This window comes from Mobula birostris, chromosome 1 (genome assembly GCF_030028105.1).
Source record: "Mobula birostris isolate sMobBir1 chromosome 1, sMobBir1.hap1, whole genome shotgun sequence".
Classification (NCBI taxonomy): domain Eukaryota; kingdom Metazoa; phylum Chordata; class Chondrichthyes; order Myliobatiformes; family Myliobatidae; genus Mobula; species Mobula birostris.
In genome coordinates this window covers 58,941,949-58,965,292 of record NC_092370.1, presented here as the reverse complement: position 1 = coordinate 58,965,292, position 23,344 = coordinate 58,941,949, and the positions used below count along the sequence as shown (strand labels likewise).

At 39.6% G+C, this 23,344-nt stretch overlaps 1 protein-coding gene across 4 annotated transcripts in view; it reads right to left on the bottom strand.

Annotated features, from left to right (window-relative positions):
• thoc1 (THO complex 1) overlaps positions 1 to 23,344 on the bottom strand; it is a 59,761-nt gene that overhangs the window by 9,729 nt on the left and 26,688 nt on the right. For 3 of the 4 annotated variants that reach the window (XM_072255666.1, XM_072255693.1, XM_072255673.1), the window contains exons 8-19: positions 20,112 to 20,194; positions 19,940 to 20,022; positions 16,965 to 17,073; positions 11,986 to 12,120; positions 10,477 to 10,577; positions 8,490 to 8,556; positions 6,176 to 6,226; positions 4,528 to 4,598; positions 4,019 to 4,114; positions 1,491 to 1,556; positions 402 to 485; positions 148 to 295 (exon numbers count right to left, since the gene is read on the bottom strand). In XM_072255666.1, the coding sequence (XP_072111767.1) occupies positions 148 to 295; positions 402 to 485; positions 1,491 to 1,556; positions 4,019 to 4,114; positions 4,528 to 4,598; positions 6,176 to 6,226; positions 8,490 to 8,556; positions 10,477 to 10,577; positions 11,986 to 12,120; positions 16,965 to 17,073; positions 19,940 to 20,022; positions 20,112 to 20,194 (1,094 nt within the window). The remainder of the gene's footprint in view (positions 1 to 147; positions 296 to 401; positions 486 to 1,490; positions 1,557 to 4,018; positions 4,115 to 4,527; positions 4,599 to 6,175; positions 6,227 to 8,489; positions 8,557 to 10,476; positions 10,578 to 11,985; positions 12,121 to 16,964; positions 17,074 to 19,939; positions 20,023 to 20,111; positions 20,195 to 23,344) is intronic. The other variant, XM_072255683.1, reaches the window with a different exon arrangement.

Below are 23,344 nucleotides of genomic sequence, written 5' to 3'. Positions count from 1 at the left end.
ATGTTAAACTACTGATGGATTAGATGAATCAGAACATCAGATTCTAAATGAGTGTTATTGAGATGTCTTTTTTTCAATATATGGCAATACCATATTATATATCCATACTGCATAATTAAATCATGAATATGAAGCTGACATACTCACAGGTAATTCCTTAGCCAATTTGATAACCATATTGTCTAGGTACTCAGGTAAGCTCTTGAACTGCTGATTGGTTGGCTGGAAAAAATGTGGACTTCTTCGAGCTAGCAGCCTTAATGCCCTCCAACCATAATTGGAATTATTTACCACCCTGTGTAATTAAATTAAACACTGTTGGAACGTGAACATATTTTGGATAATCATAATTTTAACTAGTTAAAAGAATTACATCTTTAAGTTTGTGAAATGTAACTTACTTATACTCTTCTTCAACCATGTTCTCAGGATCAGCTTGTTCAATAGCTTCTTCAAAAAACTCCTCTAAACTGGGCATAAACTCTCTGAAATTATAAACACTAAATTATTAGAAATAAATATATTCACACGTCACACAAAACTAAAGTGTAAAGATCAAAATATAAAAATGACTACCAATTATTAGTTAAAATATTGTTTGCAGGAATGCAAATATACTTTTGTTCAGGAGATTATAAATTATAGGGTACACTATACACTCAATCACAACAGGAAATGGACCATATGTCAGAATTATTTACATTTATGAAGTCTTTTATTAATGGGTGTAACTGCTGCCCCTTATTACTTCACATCCTTCATTTAGGACTTCAAAGTCATTCAATCAAAAACTACAAAGCTGGAGCAGAGCCTATTGTCACAGCAGATCAATGCAGGATCACAGTCATTAATTCCAAATAGACCAAGTGAGGAGACAGAAGGAATGAAGTCGATGTGGTAGGGTGGAGACAGATTCTCCTGTGATGATGCAAATGTTGATGCTGTCAAAGATGGGATGATGGATCTTACTAATTACAGCTGATTTAGCTGAAGGAATGCAAAGTGAGGGCAAGAAAGCATAAGTTTCTCTCTGCACATGTAACTTGATCTGTTACGCATTAGCGTATTACCATTTTTGTTTTTTTTTAAATGAAAGGTCTATTATTCTGATGCATTAACAAGGTTTCTCTCTCCACAGATGTCAAGTATCATCAGTATAACTCATCTTTATTAAAACTACAAACAACAGGAATTCTGCAGATGCTGGAAATTCAAGCAACACACATAAAAGTTGCTGGTGAACGCAGAAGGCCAGGCAGCATCTCTAGGAAGAGGTGCAGTCGACGTTTCAGGCCGAGACCCTTCCCCCTCCAACTTTCAAATCCCTTACTCACTCTTCCTTCAGTTAGTCCTGACAAAGGGTCTCGGCCTGAAACGTCTACTGCACCTCTTCCTAGAGATGCTGCCTGGCCTGCTGCGTTCACCAGCAACTTTTATATGTGTTTATTAAAACTAACTGCTTTATAAAAGGTAGCTAAACTATCTCTTACCTGCTCTCGGATTTACATGCCTCCATGTTATCAGGGCAGAGATTCCATAGCCGTGTCAGCTCTTCACTGTGGAATTAAAAAAATTACTATTTACTAGATATGAAGTACCACCTCATTTACAAAATTCAGAAGCTGATTTGAATACTATAAAAGGAGAATAAGTCTTCAAATCATGCAAAACCTCCAGTAGTAAACCAGAAAATCCGTAATAAAAATTGTGGTAGTAAGATGGTTGCAAAAGTATTTACAATTCACTGCTGTTCCCCTCAGGCAGGTCACCAAACTCTGCATAAGATTACCAGCCTTGCACTGGATTTTACTAAAAGGGATAGAATTCCTCTGGACCTCACTTACCACTCCATGAACCTCCACATTCAATACATCACTCTCTGCAACTTCCGCCATCTTCAATGGGACACTACCACACATCATGTCATTACCTCCCTCATATCTCTGGTTTCCCCAGAGATTGCTCCCTCCATGATTCCTTGTCCATTTGTCCCTGCCCATTATCTCCCTCCTGTTTCATATCCCTGCAAGCGACAGAAATACAACACCTGCCAATTCACCTCTTCCATCACCTCTATTCAGAGCCACAAACAGTCCTTCCAGGTGAGGCCACACTTCACCTGTGAATCTATTGTGATTGTCCACTTATCCAGCGCTCCTGATGCAGCATCCTCTACTTCTGATCCTGATTCTGGTGAGACCCAAAGTAAATGGAGAGAGGGGCTGACTGTCGAGCACTTCTGCTCCATCTGCCAAAAGCATAATTTCCTGGTGGCCAAACATTTTAATTCTCATCTCCATTCCTGTTCCGACATCCCAGACAATGTCCTCATCTTTTGTCATGATGAGGACCACTCTCAGGGTGGAGGCATGAACATAGATTTCTCCTTCTGATAATTTTTCCCCTCCCCCTTCTTCAATTCCCCACTCTGGCCACTTACCTCTTCCTCTCACCTTCCCCAGTGCCCCTCCTCTTTCCCTTTCTCCCATGGCCCACTCTCCTCTCCTATCACATTCCTTCTCTAGTCCTTTGCCTTATCCAATTATCACCTCCCAGCTTCCTCTTTCTTCCCCCTTCTCCCACCCACCTGGCTTCACCTATTAACTTCTAATTTGTCCTCCTGCCCCTCCCTCCTCCCTCCCACCTTCTTATTCTGGCACTTTCATCCCTCACTTCCAGTCCTGATGAAGGGCCTCAGTCTGAAAGTGGATTTCAGATGGCATTAGATTTTACAGCACTTTAGATTTTTTTTGTTAACCATAAGATAATCTTTCAAGGCTCAAGGAAAAGATTTAAAGAACAGCTTTCTTGACATCAAAGTCATCTTGACATCATTTTAGAAACTACAGTAAGCACCTGGTTGTGTGGAGGATCAGAGAGACCTTAGGGTCTGAGTCTATAGGACACTCAAAGCTGCTACGCAGGCTGACTCTATGCATTGGCCTTCATCAATCGTGGGATTGAGCTTAAGAGCTGAGAAGTAATGTTACAGCTATATAGGACCCTGGTCTGACCCCACTTTGAGTTCTGTGCTCATTTCTGGTCACCTCCCTACAGGAAGGTTGTGGAAACTATAGAAAAGGTGCAAAGGAGATTTACGAGGATTAGCCTGGATTGGGGAGCATGCCTTATGAGAAGAGGTTAAGTGAACTCAACCTTTTCTCCTTGGAGCAACAGAGGATGAAAGGTGACCTGCTAGAGGTGTATAGGATGACAACAGCCATTGATCGTGTGGATAGGCAGAGGCTTTTCTCCAGGGCTGAAATGGCTAACACGAGAGGGCACAGTTTTAAGAAGCTTGGAAGTAGGTACAGAGGAAATGTCAGGGATACGTTTTTGTTTAAAACGCAGAGAGTGGTGAGTGCGTAGAATAGGCTGCCAGCAACGGTTGTGGAGGCGAATACGATAGGGTCTTCTAAGAGACTCCTGGATAGGTACATGGACCTTAGAAAAGTAGAGGGCTATGGGTAACCCTAGGTAATTTCTAAAGTAAGCACATGTTTGGCTCAACATCGTGGGCCGAAGGGTCTGTATTGTGCTATAAGTTTTCTATGTTTCTAAATAACATTATCCTGGCTTTAAAAGCCAAATTTGATTTCTGCCTGGAAAGAATGACTAAATCTTTATGTGGAGAGCTACAAAATTCCTATGTTAAATGTGCTTTGACACTGGTAAATAGTTACTAATCTATGTGAGGCCAAAGCAGAAAGCTATGCTTATTTTAGCATCCATCAGCTTTCTCTTTCAGAGAAGTTACTGGACTGTGTGGTGTGGAGGGATGCACACTTTACAATATTCAGCTAGAAAGATTCATACTATGTGCATGTATATCTCACTTGAATGACAAAAATGGAAAACCAAGAGCACCCATCTCTGCTATCCTAATTTTAGTGGGCGTATAACTTTAATGTTTAATTTTAAGAGGAAACCAGGTATATTAGTGAAATGGTACAGCTTACCTAATAAACCAACTCAACCATGCTTGCTCTGTCTTAATCTCAATTTCTTATATACTTACTTTCCCATCAAGACCTTCTTATTTGGTCCCCTTCCAAAGAAATCTTCAGGAGCTGGTCTTTTTCTTGCAGGTTTTGGAATTTTGGAATCAGGTGGTCTTGAAAACCAAATATAACTAATGAGAATGAATCAATGATTTCTGATGTGTGCATACATTTTAATTAAGAGTCTTAAGGGAAATGAAACAGAACTTGCATACTCCATCAAGTTCATTCCTTATCTTTCTTAAGGTAGCACATGACATTCAAACTAAGGAAAAAGGGAACCTATCCACCCGATGCTGTTCAGTAATTACTTGGGAAACATTACTTGCTTGAAATGCATTTTAAAAAGAAAAGTTCATGACAAAGTTGCTAAAAGACCCTTGCTTTAATTTATAATTATAGATGTTAATAGGAGAAAACAGTGGTAGATATACAGATCAAAATGCTAGTTTTCCATTTTGAAGTAGAAAGGGGACAAAAGAATAACAAAGATGTAGAAAGTATGATTAAATTGTGAAGAATATACCTTTCTTTAACAAAACTTGGACAGCCTTCATTTTTCCATGCAATCCAGTTCTCTTCACTATGTAATATATGCTGTAATCAAATACGAGTCAGATCAGATCAATTCTGTTGATGACATCACTGTTTTGGTCCGAAGCAAAGGTGGTGATGAATCAGCATACAGGAGGGAGATTGAAAATTTGGCATAACAATAACCTCTCACTCAATGTCATCAAGACCAAGGAACTAGTTACAGACCTCAGGAGAGGGAAACCAAAGGACCGTGAGCCAGTCCTCATCAGAGGTGGAGAGGATTAGCACCTTTAAATTCCCGGGTGTTACTACTTCAAATGAATTGTCCTGGAACCAGCACGTGAGTGGCTTCTGAAGGAAGCACTGCAGCACCTCTACTTCCTAAGGAGTCTGCAGAGATTTGGCATGACGTCAAAAACTTTGACAAACTTCTATAAATGTGTAGTGCAGATTACATAGACTAGCTGCATCACAGCCTGGTATGGAAACACCAATGCCCTTCAATGGGAAATCCTACAAAAAGTAGTAGATTTGGCCCCGTGCATCATGGGTAAAGCCCTCCCAAACATTGAGTACATCTACATGAAACCTGTCACAAGAAAGCAGCATCCATCATCAGAGATCCCCACCACCCAGGTCATGCTCTCTTCTCATTGCAGTCACATCAGGTAGAAGGCATAAGAGCACCAGGTTCAAGAACAGTTACCTCCCCTCAACCATCAGGCTCTTAAATAAAAGGGGATAACTACATTACTTGCCCCATAACTGAGATGCTCCTCCAACCAATGATCTCACTTTAAGGACTCTTTATCCCATGTTCTCATTACCTATTGCTACTTATTTATATTTCCATTTGCACAGTTTGTTGTCTTCTGCAGTCTGATTGATCTTTCACTGATGATCCTATTATAGTTACTATTCTATAGATTTGCTGAGTATGCCCACAGGAAAATTAAACTCAAGGTTATATATGGTGACATACATGTACCTTGAGAATAAAATTTGCCTTTGAACTTTTTGAATTCTAGTGTGTAGATATTTAATTACCTAAACAGACTTGGAAGATCATCTCCAAGTTATAAACAATCAAAGTTGTGAAAATCTCTAACAAAAAAACCCCACCAAAGTGAGATATCCTAGGCAAGATCTCATGAGCTTAAAAATCACATTGAGTCAAAGTTCAACTGGTTCAAGAGCCCTGCTCGGCATTACTCATTTAGACCCTTCCCTTCCAGCTCTTCACGGCAGGCCGCCCAGCATCACCCAACAACCTCCGATTTAACTTAACCTCATTACAGGACGATTTACAATCACCGATTAACATACTAACTGGTACGTCTTTGGGTTGTGGGAGGAAACGGAAGTACCCAGAAAAAATCCCGTACATTCCATGCTAAGGGACTGAACTGCAAACTCCCGACACCCCAAGCTGTAACAGCATCATGTTAACTGCTAAGCTACCATGGCACCCACATCTGGCACATACGATAAGCAAGAAATAAATGAACAATGCTCTGCAGCATCTGTCCCATTTCACCAACTTGTGACAGCATGTAAGAAACAGCTTTATCATTAATTAACTACCTAGTATCAGAAAACCTAAATCAGAAATTCAAAACAAAAATAACTTATCATACCTCTACCATGCTAGAGAACTTTTCTCCATCAGGTGGTGTTTCTTTGAACAACTACACAAAAAACAAAAACATTTTAGGGAGCATTTTTATCAAAAATCCTCATCTTTTTGGGATCAGCAAGAATATTTTCTATAGTTTTATAGACTCTTAATGCAAATGTTACTGCGTAGAAGTTTCAAATCAAAAGAGAAAAAATTCTATCTGCTGTATCTCCCCATCTACCTAAACCTGCAAATTTAGGAACAAAAAGGCATTAACCATATCGTTGAAAATACATGTCAGCACACTCAATATTGCACAAAATTTTACACTGGAGGACAAACAAATGATTGAGGTCAAATGTAAACTCAAATATCTAAAATGTGAAAGTAAACAATGATCTATAACTGTGCATCTGATCCGGTTTTATTGAATTAACTAAAAGAATTACCATACTTGCAGCTTCAATATGCAAGGCTGGTCAAATATCAACTACAATTCAGGGAAAAGGATAGGATCCCAGAACAACCTATGTTGAAAAGGAGAAGGTCCTAGTTGATTTAGTGGGCTGAAGAGATGAATAACTTCTCAGGAGTCCAAGAGGGAGGATGCACTTGGAGAGGCAATGAGACTTTGTAAAGGGAAATTAAACTACTGAGATTATATCTTGGGAGAAGCTGGACATCAGTAGATTCTTTAAGAAATCTCTCATCCAAGCCCATCTCATGCAACCCAATTTGGTAAACCAGCTCCAAAACTGGCTTGGCAATAAAAGGCAGGGTGTGATGATGAAGTTGTTTTTACAAATGGAAGTCTGACCAGTGATATAGCATGAGGATTTATGCTGAGACCTTTGCTGTTTGTTAATTACATTAATGATCTGATTGTGAATAAGTCAGATGTCACAAAAACTGGTGGCGTGATTGACCATGTGTTATACTCTACCTTGGGCAACAGATGATACCGATAAATTTGTAAGATGGGAGTAGAAATGACAAAATGAATCTTAATCTTGTAAATGTGAAGAGATACATTTTGGGTAGAGTAGTAAGGCTTGGATAAACACAATGAATGGTAGGACCCTATGAAATACTGAGGGAGCTTGATGTACATAACGACCCGTAAAGTCAGCAGATAAGTAGATAAGGTGGTTGAGGCAGCACACTGAATTAAATTCTTGTTTCCATTAAATGAGATATAATGCAAGAGGAAAATTATGGTACAGTCATAAAAAAAAATTAGCTGGGCCATAGAGTACTTCCTGCAAATCCAAATTGACAAGGAGTTGCCTGGGAGTGTTTCAGTTATGAGGAGAAACTGGATATCCTTGTAGGGGGAGAAGGCTGAGGTGGATTGTTTGAGAAATAAATATATAATGGGGAGAAATAAATATATAATGGGCACCTATAGGAAATGTGTTGGCGCATGGCCAAGTGGTTAAGGCGTTGGTCTAGTGATCTGAAGGTCGCTAGTTCGAGCCTCAGCTGAGGCTGCAGGTTGTGTCCTTGAGCAAGGCACTTAACCACACATTGCTTTGCGACGACACCAGTGCCAAGCTGTATCCGCCCTAGTGCCCTTCCCTTGGACAACATCGGTGGCGTGGAGAGGGGAGAATTGCAGCATGGACAACTGCCAGTCCATACAACCTTGCCCAGGCCTGCCCCCTGGAAACATTCCAAGGCGCAAATCCATGGTCTCACAAGACTAATGGGTGCCTATATATAGGAAAAACAGAACTTTATTTTTTTTTAAAACACACAGCAGAGGTCTTCAAAGTCAGAAAGCACAGAGAGTTGGAGGGGATTTGAAAAGCATTATTTTTCACCCAGAGCAATCCACTGCCCAAAGGAATGGTGAAGACTGGCACTTTCACCACATTAATGTACTTAAATGAGTACTTGAAATACCATGACAGAGAGAAGGTTACAGTGCCAGAAAACAAGATTAGTTTGGGACCTGATGGTCAGCATGAATAAAGTGAACCAAGGGGCCCGATTCCAGACTGGAAAGTACATTTGTAAACATCTTTACCCTAATGACATCAATATCCTTTAACAAATCAATGGAAAATAAAACGCTCCTTCTTGCAGAAGAGATATAATTACAGGAGCAGGAACTACTGAGCACCAACTAAATGTAAGTGATTTACCAAGGCTGCAATAACAAGGGCTGCAAGGTACAGGGAAATCACTTACAATTACTAGTCTGCATAACCATATAATGTGAAGATTAATGAAAAATAAAACAAATTCAGCACATTTATGTTTGAAATAAATACTATATTTGGGAAGGTTTAATTGTAATACAATTTGGTAATTAATTGATTTTAACCAACCTGATAAACTGCTTTGGTGGTATCTTCAATCCAAAGAGACTGCTCATCAGTTAATACACAATAGGAACTGTGAGAAAGAATTACACTGTGTCATACTCCATTTAATTGTGTTCTCATAGCTCCAGGTGGATAGATGTGTCTAAACATTACTCATTATTTGTGAGTTCTGTGGTTGTTGTTTGAACTTCCTACTAAAAACATACAGTAAACATCACACAACATAATTTACTATTCATCTGTTCCTTGCAGTTCATCTCTAACCTTAAAATCTTCTTACCTTCACAGCTCCTAAAATACAAAGCAACTCCTGAGCTTTATCTTCACATACAGCTTTGAAAACCATCTTCTACAAAATATCCTATAAATCACTACTGATGTGCATTGCTTCCAAAATAACTACTTAATGCTTCTGACACCTTCCTGACACAATTCTGAATAAGGAAATGGGAACATTAGGATTAGAGGTAGAAGTTACCATTCAAGAAGACAACAAACAATCTTCCACCTGACGAAGGGTCTCGGCCCGAAACGTCGACTGTACTTTTTCCTAGAGATGCTGCCTGGCCTGCTGCGTTCACCAGCAACTTTGATATGTGTTGCTTCCACCTCAGTGCCACTTATCTGTACTAACCTTAAAATCCTTTGAGCTATGGATCTATCTTAAGTATACTTGGCAACTGAGCCTCCGCAACCCAGTTTCACTACTCTAAAAGTATTAAGTTTTAATGCATATTGGAATAAAACTAACTAGACCAATCTTCACATTCAGCAATGAGGAAGATATAATAGAGAAAAACAAAGTAGTAAAGAAAAATAAACTGGGGAACACTCCTTCAGAGTTGCCTGAGAGAGAAAGCAAAACCAGTGAAAGGTTATGTACGATGGAGATCATCTTAGCAGAAAGTTTTAATTAAATTGCACCAATACTCCCCCAATGGCTCAGACAAATTCCTCATTATTCTTTTTATTTTGCATTGTGCATTTCCCTCTGGATGTTTGATTTTTAACAACTTTTTTCAGTATTCAGATTAAAAATATGCTTCAATGTGATTCCTGGCTGACACTAAGAGTGATGATTTCAGCTGAGTAAAGTCCGTTGGATATTTAAGGGAAAAGCCAACAGGCTTCCCACACTTGACCATTATCTAGCAAAAGTGAAATAGTGTCTGAAGATGTCTGTCAGCTGGATAATATCAACTCCAATAACCGTGTAACACCACCAACATTCCCTAGGATAGTTCACAATGTTAACAATAATTTTGTTAAAGTGAAACCAATATCCTAAGGACCCCAGCAGGACAATAATGTTGCAGAGAAAGGTAAAGACATGATTAGCTAAGATTAATTGATGGGAAAACACAATGAAGAAAACCAAGTTTGTTAATGAATTGTTCTAGCTGCTACCATCCGGGAAACAGTCCCACAGTATAAAAGCCAGGACCAACAGGCTCTGGGATAGCTTCTTCCACCAGGCCATCAGACTGATTAATTCATGCTGACACAATTGTATTTCTATGTTATACTGACTGTCCTGTTGTACATACTATTTATTATAAATTACTATAAATTGCACATTGCACATTTAGATGGAGATGTAACGTAGATGGAGACGATTTTTACTCCTCACATATATGAAAGATGTAAGTAATAAAGTCAATTCAATTCATTTCAAGACTTACTTTCATTTAATTAGCTTTAAGTAACTTTCCCTAATGAAAATAGCTAATTCAGAACACAATTGAGTGATGTGCTTACAAATGTGCTTCAAAATCAAGATGATCAAATGCCCCCAACATTTCCTGCATAACAATTTCTGTCTTGCTTGCCTTCCACTTCAGTTGGCACAATGACCTTCCTGGTTTTTTTAAAATGTACTTTTGAGTGCTTAATTTCATGATGCTAGAAACATTTTCAACTAACAAAGAACTTAATGATACATTAATGGAACATCCTTAAAACTATACACAGTAAATTCATATACAATTACCTTTTAAATTTGACTTGACCCTTCAGGTACTGAAACAATATCAAATATTGCAAAAGGATATGTCGTCTGAAGTTGCTGTCATTCAGTTGTAGGTCCATCAGCTAGCAGTAAAATAGGAAAAAGAATTACAGGTGAATTTTTGTGAACATATAAACATATGGGATTTTTGTTTTATTTCATTTCCAAAGCCCAGGAAATGAGTTTGGAAAAATAAGGATATTTGGGCATGGGGTGCTGTAGGAAGGCTAAATGGCATACAGACATCTGTTGGCACGTACTTCCTCAACTGCTCTGCTGACATGAAAATGAATGACAGGAGGATAAAAACATTTTCATTTGTGTTATGTATCTTACTGCTCTGGAAAAGATATCCAACTGAAGCAGAACACGAGGAAATCTGCAGATGCTGGAATTTCAAGCAACACACATTAAAGTTGCTGGTGAACGCAGCAGGCCAGGCAGCAATTTTTATGTGTTAACTGAAGCAGAAACCAGTTTCTTAAACAAATACCAAGTTTGAAATCAGTGGTGAATCAGAAACAGGTCTAAGCAAGATGTACTAAATAACTTTTTTAAAAAATAAACTTCCTTGGTGTTAATTCAATTGTACTTATCCATAGAAGTAACAAATATTTGGAAAACACCCACATTTAAACAAACTCTCTTCAAAGCATCTCTGCTTTAATCAGAGATGGAAGTTAAGTCAGATGTCAAGCTTTTATACTTTTACATGCAAAAACTGTGAGCAGGCCTGTTCGGCTTTTCAGCTGAGCTTGAAATCATTTGTATTAATAGGGAATTGGCAAAAGGTAAAAAAAAAAAAACGATAGTTTTAAGCAGAATGGCCACTATAGGATCGGCCAAAGTGTGAGTGGACAAAGTTAGAGTGGGGAACTGAGGCTTTGGCTCCAGAGGCTGAGGCTAGATTGAGGTTTCTGTCAAGTTTGTTTCTTTTTATATTTGTGCCTAGCTGGAGCAGCGAAAATCGATCCCAGGACAATTCCTCTTGCAAGATGTAGGAGATCACGGAGACACCCTTGTATTTTATATGTACTTATGTATATGCAATTGTTTCCTGTATTTCCTAGTGGTTACAGTTCCTCTGTATTATTCTGGAAGTCTCTTGATGGCATTTGAAAGTATTACATTTGGAGAGGGTCTATCTAATTGGTTAACTCTCATCTACAAATTTGAATGGAATGCCTGTTATCAGCAACTGGTAAAGAAGAGCAGAACATGTAGGTTATCTCTCTCTCTCTCCCCCTTTCTGTTCTTTCTTGCCATTGCTTCTAGATTCTACTCCTGCTACCCTCTTTTCTTAATCTCTTTGTTCTCTTAGTACTTAACGAACGATTGTGTGCAACAGCCTCATTCTTGACTTCTGAAGAACCTAGGATCAAAATCGTCAGAATCCAACAATGTTATAATCTGTCATGGAACAATTTTTTGACAGAAAGATGTTGGCAAATAGCCTATGGAATTTCATTAAAACTGCAAACAATAAAATACCTTCTCACTGGTCAAGAATTTAGCAAAGTAAACATGTTCTTCCCCTGGTGGTTTTAATTCTTCCTGCTTCTTCTTTGAAGCCTGCATATCATCCAACTTGTAGCTTCTGAAAACATCTAACACTTCATCTGAATGCTGTAACATAAGTTATGGCAGAGAAGGTTAAATTAAAGACATTATCAAAACTGTACAAGCACAAAGTGAAATCTTTAATCTCCTATACAAAAAACGTGGACTGTGCAATAAAAGAAAACAAACTGAAACAAGCTAAATAATTACTTTGTTATTGCAAAAACTTACTGAAAGTTTGAAAGTAATAATACCCTGTATTTTTGGATTGTACTAAGTTTAGCACATCATTCAAGTCCAGCTAATTACTTCCCCATCTGGCTTGTTGATGGGAAGCAGAGGATTGTAGTGGAAGAACGTTTTTTTGACTGGAAGCCTGTAACTAATAGCATACCACAGGGATCAGTGCAGAGAACCTCAGTGACTGGATGTCAATGAAGGAAATATGATTTGTAAATTTGTGGGTTACACAAAAGTTGGTGGCATTGTGGATACAAAGAAGGTTAAGGGTTAAAATAATCTTGTCTTTAAAACCTTTGCTATTGAAATCAGGATTCCTTAAGCAAGCACGACTTCTAAACCTGCTTCATCACCAAAGTTTGATGCAGCTCTCCATTCAGTTCTCTGTTCCTGCACTATCAGATTTGCACCATTTGATCTACAGTATGTAGTCTCTCATTCTTTTATGCAATAGTTTCAACTGCATTTGTAATTTCAACCAATGTCTTCTTGAAGTCCCCTTGTTACTAACTTTGTTATAAGCAAACAATAAATATTTATGCCATTAATACAAAGTCCATGATTCTCCAGTTTTATCCCCCCTTGTTCAAGCCCTTCCTACCTATGTTTGTGACATTTCTCACGCTCTTAAACTTTTCGATGATTTTAAGTTCCCTGGCCCCGACAGCTTTACTTTCACCATGAATGTCCAGTCCCTATATACTTCCATCCCGCATCAGGAAGGTCTCAAAGCTCTCCGCTACTTTTTGGATTCCAGAGCTAATCAGTTCCCCTCTACCACCACTCTGCTCCATCTAGCGGAATTAGTCCTTACTCTTAATAATTTCTCCTTTGGCTCCTCCCACTTCCTCCAAACTAAAGGTGTAGCTATGGGCACCCGTATGGGTCCTAGCTATGCCTGTCTTTTTGTTGGCTTTGTGGAACAACCTATTCTGGTATCTGTCTCCCACCTTTCCTTCGCTACATCGACGACTGCATTGGCGCTGCTTCCTGCATACATGCTGAGCTCGATGACTTCATTAACTTTGCCTCCAACTTTCACCCTGCCCTCAAATTTACCTGGTCCATTTCCGACAACTCCCTCCCCTTTCAAGATCTTTCTGTCTCTATCTTTGGAGACAGCTTATCTACTGATGTCTACTATAAGCCTACTAACTCTCACAGCTATCTGGACTATTCCTCTTCTCACCCTGTCTCTTGCAAAAATGCCACCTCCTTCTCGCAATTCCTCTGTCTCCGCCGTCAAACTTTCATTCCTGGGACCATTCTCGTGAACCTCCTCTAGACCCTCTCCAATGCCAGTATATCTTTTATCACACAAGGGGCCCAAAACTGCTCACAATACTCCAAGTGCAGCCTGACCAATGCCTTATAAAGCCTCAGCATTACATCCTTGCTTTTGCATTCTCATCCTCTTGAAATGAATGCTACCATTGTATTTGCCTTCCTCACCACCAACTCAACCTGCAAGTTACCCTTTAGGGAATCCTACACAAGGACTCCCAAGTCCCTCTGCACCTCCTATTATTGAAATTTTCCTCATTTAGAAAATAGTCCACACCTTTATGCCTTATGCCAAAGTGCATCACCATGCACTTCTGTGCATTATATTCCATCTGCCGCTACTTTGCCCATTCCCCCAATCTATCCAAGTCCTTCTGCAGACACCCTGCTTCCTTAACACTACCTGCTCCTGCACCCTGTTCGTATCACCACAAATTTGGCCACAAACCCATCAATTCCAAGGGCTCTTATCTTATGTGCAGCACACTGCCAAAGGCCTTCTGAAAATAAACAACATCCACTGACTTTCCTTTGTCTATCCTGCCTGTTATTTCGTCAAAGAATTCCAAAAGATTTGTCAGACAAGAGTTCCCCTTTAGAAAAGCATGCTGACTTTGGCCTATTTTACCATGTGCCTTCAAGTACCACAAAACCTGATCCTTAATAATAGACAGCTACATACTTCCAACCACTGAAGTCAGGCTAACTGGCCTCTAATTTCCTTTCTTATGAGTCCCTCCCCTCTTAAGGAGTGGAGTAACGTTTGCATTTTTCCTGTCAACTGGAACCATTCCAGAATCTAGTGATTCTTGAAAGATCATTACTAATACCTCCACAATCTCTTCAGCTACTTCTTTCAGAAACCTGGGGCATAGTCCATCTGATTTACCTACCTTCAGGCTTTTCAGATTCTCAAGCATCTCCTTCTTACTAATAGCAGTTTACACACTTATGCACCCTGACACTCTCACATTTCTAGCATTCTGCTAGAGTCTTCTACAGTGAAGACTGACACAAAATACTAAATAAGTTCCTCCACATTTCTTTGTTCCCCATTACTACCGCTCCAGTGTAATTTTTTTTTGCATCCTCTTATATTATCCTCTTAACTTCAGAGTTCATCTTTTCTCTTTATGGGTTTTTTTAGTTGCCTTCTGTTGGTTTTTAAAAGCTTCCCAATCCTCTACCTTCTCACTAATTTTTCCTCTATTGTAAGTCCTCCCTTTTGCTTTTATGCTGTCTTTGACTTCCCCGTCATCTATGGTCGCCTCATCCTCCCCTTAGAATACTTCTTCATCTTTGCGATGTATCTTTCCTGCACCTTCCAAATTTCCCCCCTAAACACCAGCTCTTGCTGCTCTGCCGTCATCCCTGCTAGTGTCACTTTCCAATCAACTTTGGCCAGGTCCTCACAAACAAGAGAAAATCTGCAGATGCTGGAAATCTGAGCAACACACACAAAATGCTGATGTCGACTGTACTATTTTCCTAGACGCTGCCTGGTTTGCTGAGTTCCTCCAGCATTTTGTGTGTGTTACTTGGCCAGCTCCTCTTTCATAGCTGTGTAATTCCCAGTACTCCACTGTAATACCGATACATTCGATTTTATCTTCTCTTTTCCAAATGCCGTGAATTCTATCACTGTCTCCTGAGGGTTCCTTTACCCTAAGCTTTCTAATCAATCCAGAATTGCCATTGCGGACTCAAGCACAAGGTGCTCTAAAAAGCCATCTCGTAAGTATTCTACAAATTCCCTCTCTTGGGATCCAGCACCAACCAGGCTTTTCCAATCTACCTGCACATTAAAATTCCCTATAATTATTGTAACATTGCCCTTTTCAGATGCCTTTTCTAACTCCCGTTTTAATTTGTAGCCCACATCCTGATTACTGTTTGGAGGGCTGTACATAACTGCCATCAGGGTCTTTTTACCCTTACAGTTTCTTATCTCTACCCACAAGGGTTCTACATCTTCTGATCATATGTCACTCCTTTCCAAAGATTTGATTTCATTTTTTATCTGAAGAACCACCCACCCCGTCTGCCTACCTTCCTGTCCTGATACAACGTATAACCTTGGATGTTAAGCTTCCAACTATGATCTTTTTCCAGCCACAACTCGCAGATGCCCATGCCATACTTGCCAATCAATCTCTAATTGCGCCGCAAGATCATCTATCTTATTCTGTATATCACATTACATTAGATTTTTTTTTAGATTAAATTCAACTTTATTGTCATTGTGCCGAGTACAGATACAAAGCCAATGAAATGCAGTTAGCATCTAACCAGAAATGCAAAGAACAGTGTTATTTACAAAATAACTGCAAATAAAAAGTAAGTGCTACAGCACACAAATCAAAAGTACTGAGACAGTACAATGTGGATGCAATACTGCTTAGGCTCAGCAGGGTCACAGCCTCAGGGAAGAAGCTCTTCCTGTGCCTGCTGATGCGGGAGCAGAGGCTACTGGATGGGAGGAGAGTAAAAAAATCCATGGTCAGGGTGAGGTGCGTCCTTGATAATGCTTTTCGCCCTGCCCAGGCAGCATTTATGGTAGACGTTCTCAACGGTGGGCAACTGGGTACCGATAATCCGCCAGGCAGTTTTCACCACACGCTGGAGTTCTTTGCGGTCTGATACAGGACAATTGCCATACCACACTGAGATGCAGTTATGCATTCAAATATAACAGCTTCAGTCCTGTATTCATCACCCTTTTTGATTTTGGCCCCTATTGCACTTTAATTCATTTCACTGACTGCAACTTTGCCCTACCACCTGCCTGTCCTTCCTCACAGCCCCACTACTCAATGCACCAACTGTTCCAACCTCAGCCCTATCACTCTGGTTCCCATGTCCGTACCAAATTAGTTTATACTCTTTCCAACAGTCCCAGCAAGCCTGTCCACAAGGATATTGGTCGCCCTTGGGTCCAGGTGTCACTAATCCTTTTTGTACAGATCACATCCTCCCCAGAAGAGATCCCAATGATCCAAAAATCTGAAGCCCTGCCCCCTGCAACGATTTTCAGCATCGCATCCATCTGCCAAGTCATCCTTTTCTACTCCTCACTGGCACGTGGCATAGGCAGCAATCTGAGATTACTACTCTGGAGATCCTGTTTTCAGCTGTCTGCCAAACTCCCTAAATTCTTTCTTCAGGACCTCCCTTTTCCTACCTTTGTTGTTGGTAACACATAATAGTTTGATAATAAAGTTACTTAAGTACTCCATGTGCTCTCATGCCGTTTGAAAATGTTGGCCTGCTTGCTTTCTTTTGATGGTACTCTGTCCCTTGATGGACAAGGAATTTTTAAAAATCTATAACTGCAACTTAAGGACTTCCAGACAAAAGAATGGTGTCGTGCAACAAATGAAATTTACCTTCAAAAATGTTTTCCAAGACATTTTGTCATAACACTGCACTGGATTTCTGAAGAAGTCCTGGAGTGACCAAAATTTCCGGTACAGGTTGTAATCAATTGGAACAGAGCTATTTACAGTACAAAAAGAAAGGAGAATTCAGAATAGTTTATTTTACTCATGACAAAGCTGTAATGCTTCACAGGTTGTACACATCTTCATATTAGTGAAAAAACACACTTTATTCAACCAGGACAACCAAAGTGACCTATAAACAATATAAAGGTAACTACTAAAAAATGGAAGGCCTGTTCTGTACTAGCCTGTAATATAATGTACAGGAAGATTACATTCACTAATTCACATTTAAAAGTCATTTTTAAAATTTTAAGAGAAACAGTTCAGTTGTTGTATCCTGGCCTTACACTGCAGCAGATTTTTATTGCAAGCATCTCCTTGACCTTTAGTAACATTCTGAACATACTTCAATTACAGAACATGGAACAGTTCAGTACAGGAACAGGCACTTCAACCCACAATGCTGTGCCAAACCAATTAAATAAATAATCAAATGGTCAACCCAACTATTCCCTTCTACCTACACAATGTCCTTATCCTTCCATTTTCCTCACATTCATGCGCCAATTTAAACACATCTTAAGAAGTCCCCAATGTATCATGCACTGCCACCCTAAGGCGGTGCATTCCAGGCACTCATCACTCTGATAAAAAACACTGCCACTCACATCTCCTTTGAACTTACCCCCTCTCACCTTAAATGCATGCCCTCTGGTATTAGACGTTTCAACACTGGGAAAAAGATACTGTCGGCCTCCTCTATCTATGCCTGTCATAACGTAACAAATTAGATCTCCTCTCAGCCTCCGCCACTCCACCGAAAACAACCCAATTTTTCCCAACCTCACATTATAACACATGCCCTCTAATCCAGGCAACATCTTGGTCAACCTCTTCTGCACCCTCTCCAAAGCGTCAACATAACTTCTGTAATAGGCCAACCAGAACTATATGCAATACTACATATGTGGCCTAAATAGTTTTATAAAGCTACACCACGGATAGGCTTTTTCCATTGAGAGTGGGGGAGATTCAAACAAGAGGACATGAGTTGAGAGTTAAAGGACAAAAGTTTAGGGGTAATATGAGGGGGAATTTCTTTACTCAGAGAGTTGTAGCTGTGTGGAACGAGCTTCCAGCAGAAGTGGTTGAGGCAGGTTCAATGTTGTTGCTTAAAGTTAAATTGGATAGCTATATGGACAGGAAAGGAATGGAGGTTATGGGCTGAGTGCAGGTCGGTGGGACTAGGTGAGAGTAAGAGTTCAGCACGGACTAGAAGGGCCGGGATGGCCTGTTTCCGTGCTGTAATTGTTATATGGTTATATAACTTCCTGGCCTTTGAATTCAGTGCCTTGACTAATGAAGGCAAGTATTTCAGCATAGGCCTTCTTAACCTCCCCATTAACTTGCATTGCCACTATCAGGGAGTTGTGAACTTGAACCCACTCCAAGATGCCTAGGCTCATCTTGGAGTGTCTGCCTCTTTACATTTGACCAACCAAGGTGCAACACTTTACAATTACCCAGGTTAGAATCCATCTGCCATTTCTCCACCCTGATCTGCAACTGATCTAAATCCTGTTGTATTCTTTGCCAATCTTCTATGCTATCCACACCACCACCAATCTTGGTATCACCTGCAAACTTACTAAATCATGCATCTAGGTTATCATCTTATCATCCAAGTCTTCTCTATACATCACAAACATCAGAGGTTCCAGTACAGATACCTGTGGAACACCACTAATCAAAGATCTCCGGCTAGGTTAAGTGCCTTCAACCACTATCATCTGTCTTCCAAGGGCAAGCCAGTTTTGGATCCAAACGGCCAATTCATGATGGATCCCATGCATTTCAATCTTCTGGACAAGCTGGCCATGAGGGATCTTGTCAAGCACCTTATTTGTAAGCAACATCCAAGCTCTACCTTCATTAATCACCCTGGACATCTTATGAAAGATCTCAATCAAGTTAATAAGACACAACTTGCCCCATATAAAGTCATGCTGGCTTTTCCTAATTAGGCAATGTTTCCTCAAATGCTCATATATCCTATCCCTAAGAATTCTCTGCAGTAACTTCCCTACCACTGACATGAGACTCACCAGTCTATAGTTTCTAGGATTATCCCTAGTTTCCTTCTTGAATAATGGAACATTATGAACTAGCTTCCACTAAAGTAGTTAGAACAAAATAGCAATTAGAAAATTAAAATTAAAAAAAAGTGAATGAACTATCACTATTGTTTAATCATAGGGAAAGACTGATTACAAATATTTTACTATCTATTATTTCTGTTACTATCAAGATGTTTAACTGAAAAACAGAAATTCACTTGCACAAAATGCTGAACATGTGACAATTCAGGATAACAGTATGGTTATTGGCATATGATTACAAGGATCCAGCAGCAAGGAAAAAGGATTTTCAAGGATTATTCCAGAACTGAGAAGTTTCAACAAACAGGAAATAATGAACCAACTGTTGCTAATTTTATTGGGAAATTGAAGCTGTAGAAGACAAAATAAAGGATTTCAAAATTACTAAGAGGTCTGATAATCAGGTGGTGTAGTAACATTTCCACTTACGGGATTGCCAAATTGGAAGTAGAAATATGATAGTCACAAAAAATTCAGGAGAAGTTATTTAACCAAAGTGATTGGGATATGGAATTCGTTATCACAGTTAACATCTTTAATACTTATAAATGATACAGAAAATAGATGCAAGCAGTATTGGAAGTCATCTGCTGGGAAGAGACTTGTGTAAAGCCACACTAAAAAGGAGGATCACCTGGGTCAATAATATGTTTTGTTTTTGATGCAAATTCTACATAACCGCATAAAAATATTTAAACATGCATTATTCAAGAAAGGCTCAAAAATTTCTGTGGTTAGTAAAAAGTTAAATTATCGTACCAAGTTGTAGGAGGTTCCTCGTCACCTGTCTCTCCCTCTTCAACTTCCATTCCATCTTCTCTGTCTTCTGTGTGCTGCAAATTCTCAAAATATAGCAAAGTTATTCAATAATCACACATAATTAAGATTATTCTGATAGTTCCATAACTTCCTCATCCAAGGTAATACTCACCTTCAGACCCAGGGTACTATCCTGTTCATTGGTATTAAACACAGTAACATTTTCAAGGTTAAACTGGCTTTGCAGATTGAGGCCTGAAATAAAACACAATCAAGAATCATGTCGCAATAAATGGTTCAGTGAAGCTTAATCTGTGACACTTGTGGCTCTTCCTTAGAAATGTTGTAACCTTATTTTTCTTCATAACATGCTACAAACTGTTGGATTCAGGTGTTTAAATCCAAGGTTCTTTTAGAAGTCAGGAACAAAGCACAAAACTTATTCCTTCATGATTGTTTTATTAAGAGTTGGTAGAACAAAGAGAACAGGAACAGAAGTGACATGGGTCTTACTACAGGAAGAGAAGACCTAAAGAAAGAAGGCACAAAATACCTACTTTTATACCATAGGAATAATAGAAAAATTCCATTCTAATTTATAAGTATTAATAATAAAATTTTAAAATACTTAATTCAATACTGCAGTAAAATGGTAACCAATGAGAAAACATGAAAGACAAATAAAATTTAGAATTATACACTGACAGGCACACCAAACAGTTATAAATACAAGGGCTACTTAAGCTAATAAGATAATAAACTCCAAGGTTACATGTTGTATTGGAGGGATAGAACGGTTGGCAGATGTGATGGCATGGCTCTGCAGGCAAAGAATGGCATCAAATCAGTAGAAAGATGTGATGTAAGATCGGCAGATGTTGAATCCTTGTGGGGTGAGTTGAGAAACTGCAAGGGTAAAAGGACCCCGATGGCAGTTATATACAGGCCTCCCAACAGTAGCTGGGATGCGGACCACAGATTACAACAGGAAATAGAAAAGGTGTGTCAAAAGGGCAATGTTATGATAGTCATGGGAGATTTCAACGTGCAGGCTGACTGATGAAAATCAGGTCAGAAATGGATCTCAAGAGGATGAATTTGTTGAATGCCTACAAGATGGCTTTTTAGAGCAGTTTGTCATTGAGCCTACTAGAGGATCAGCTATACTGGTTTGGGTGTTATGTAATGAACCAGACGTGATTAGGAAGCTTCAGGTAAAAGCCATTAAGAACCAGTGATCACAATATGATTGTGTTCAACTTGAAATTTGATAGAGAGAAAGTAAAGTCTAATGTAACATTATTTCAGTGGTATGAGAGAGGAGTTGGCCTAAGTAAAATGGAAGGAGATGCTGGCAGGGATGACAGCAGAACAGGAATGGCATGCGTTTCTAGGAAAAATGAGAAAGTGCAAAATTTAGGTATTCCACAAACAAAGGAATACTAAAATGGCAAAGTAGTACAACCATGGCAGGCAAGGGAAGTCAAAACTAATATAAAAACAAAAGAGATGGCACACAACACAACAAAAATTAGCGGGAAGACAGAGGATTGGAAGCTTTTAAAACCCTGCAGAGAGCAACCAAAAGAATTATTAAGGAGGGAAAAGATGAAATATGAAAGCAAGCTAGCAAACTATCACAGTGGATACTAAAATATTTTTCAAGTATGTAAAAAAATAGAAGAGAGATGAGAGTGGATATAGGACAACTAGAAAATGAGGCCAGAGAAATAACAACGGAGGCCAAGGAGATGACAGATGAACTAAATGAGCATTTTGCATCAGTCTTCACTGTGGAAGACACTAGCAGTGTGCCAGATGTTGAAGGGTGTGAGGGAAGAGAAGCAAGTGCAGTTACAAGGGAGAAGGTGCTCAAAATGCTAAAAGACCCAAGGGTACATAAGTCACCCAAGCCAGATGAATTGCACCCGAGGGTTCTGAAAGATTGTGGAGGCACTAGTAATGATCTTTCAAAAATCATTGGACTCCAGCATGGTACCAAAGGACTGGAAAATTGCAAATGTCAATCACTCTTTAAAAAAGGAGGAAGACAGCAGAAAGGAAATTATAGACCAGTTAGCCTGACCTCAGTGGTTGGGAAGGTGTTGTAATCAATTGTTAAGGATGAAGGTGGATGGAGGGGCAGGTAGTGTTGAGGAAACAGGATGGCTGCAAAAGAACTTAGACAGATTAGGAGAATGGGCATGAGAGGAGCAAATGAAATACAATGTTGGAAAATGCATGGTCATGCACTTTGGTAGAAGAAATAAATGTGCAGACTATTTTCTAAACTGGGAGAAAATCCAGGGATCTGAGATGCAATGGAACTTGGGAGTCCTTGGGCAGAACACCCTAAGGGTTAACTTGCAAGTAGAGTCAGTGGTGAAGAAGGCAAATGCAATATCAGCATTCATTACAAGAGGTCTAGAATACAAGAGGAGGGATGTGATGCTGAGGTTTTGTAAGACACTGGTGAGGCCTCACCGAATGTTTGGTGGCTCTGGTTCTGTACTCACTAGGATTCAGAAGGATGGGGGTGGGGAGGGGAGGGATGTCATTAAAACCTTTCGCACGTTGAAAGGCCTAGACAGAGTAGATGTGGAAAGGATGTTACCCATGGTGGGTGAGTGTAGGACAAGAGGACACAGCCTCAGGACAGAGGGGCATCCATTTAAAACAGAGATGTGGATAAATTTCCTTAGCCAGAAGGTGTTGAATTTGTAGAATTTCTTACCACATGCAGCTATGGAGGCCTGGCCATCAAGGCAGAGCTTGATCGGACACAGCATCAAAAGGTTACAGGGAGAAGGTCAGGGAGTGGGGCTGAGGAGAGGGAAAATGGATCAGCCATAATTTGAATGATGAGCAGACTCAATGGGTTAATTCTGCTCCTATGCCTTTTGGTCTTATAATTGATTTTTAAGCTGTAAAGAAAATGACAATTTAACAGCTGGATCTAACAACACTGATGATTTAAGTACAGCAAATGGGTTGGCTCGGGATGGAAGGAATAGACAATCCTATCAATTGTGTCCAATCGTCATTCTTAGACATTAAATAGCAGAAACCTGTTTAGTTGAGGACTAACCAATCAGGAGCGATGGAGAATGGACGTTGAGTATACGTACCACTGGACTAGACATGCTGAGGCATCATCCCCGATGAAGATGGTGGAGCTTGTCATCAAAATGTCAGTTAAAATCAACACATGAACATGGCTGGAAGCCCGAAAAGAGTTAATGCATCCATATACAATTTTTATGTACGTTTGTACAATGGCTTTAAGTAGAAGACTCAGTACAAGATATTCAAGTTTAGAGAAAATGAAGAGGAGGTAAATTGTCAGAAGGACAGAAAGAGAAACATGATAGAAGCATAAACACGAGGAAATCTGCAGATGCTGGA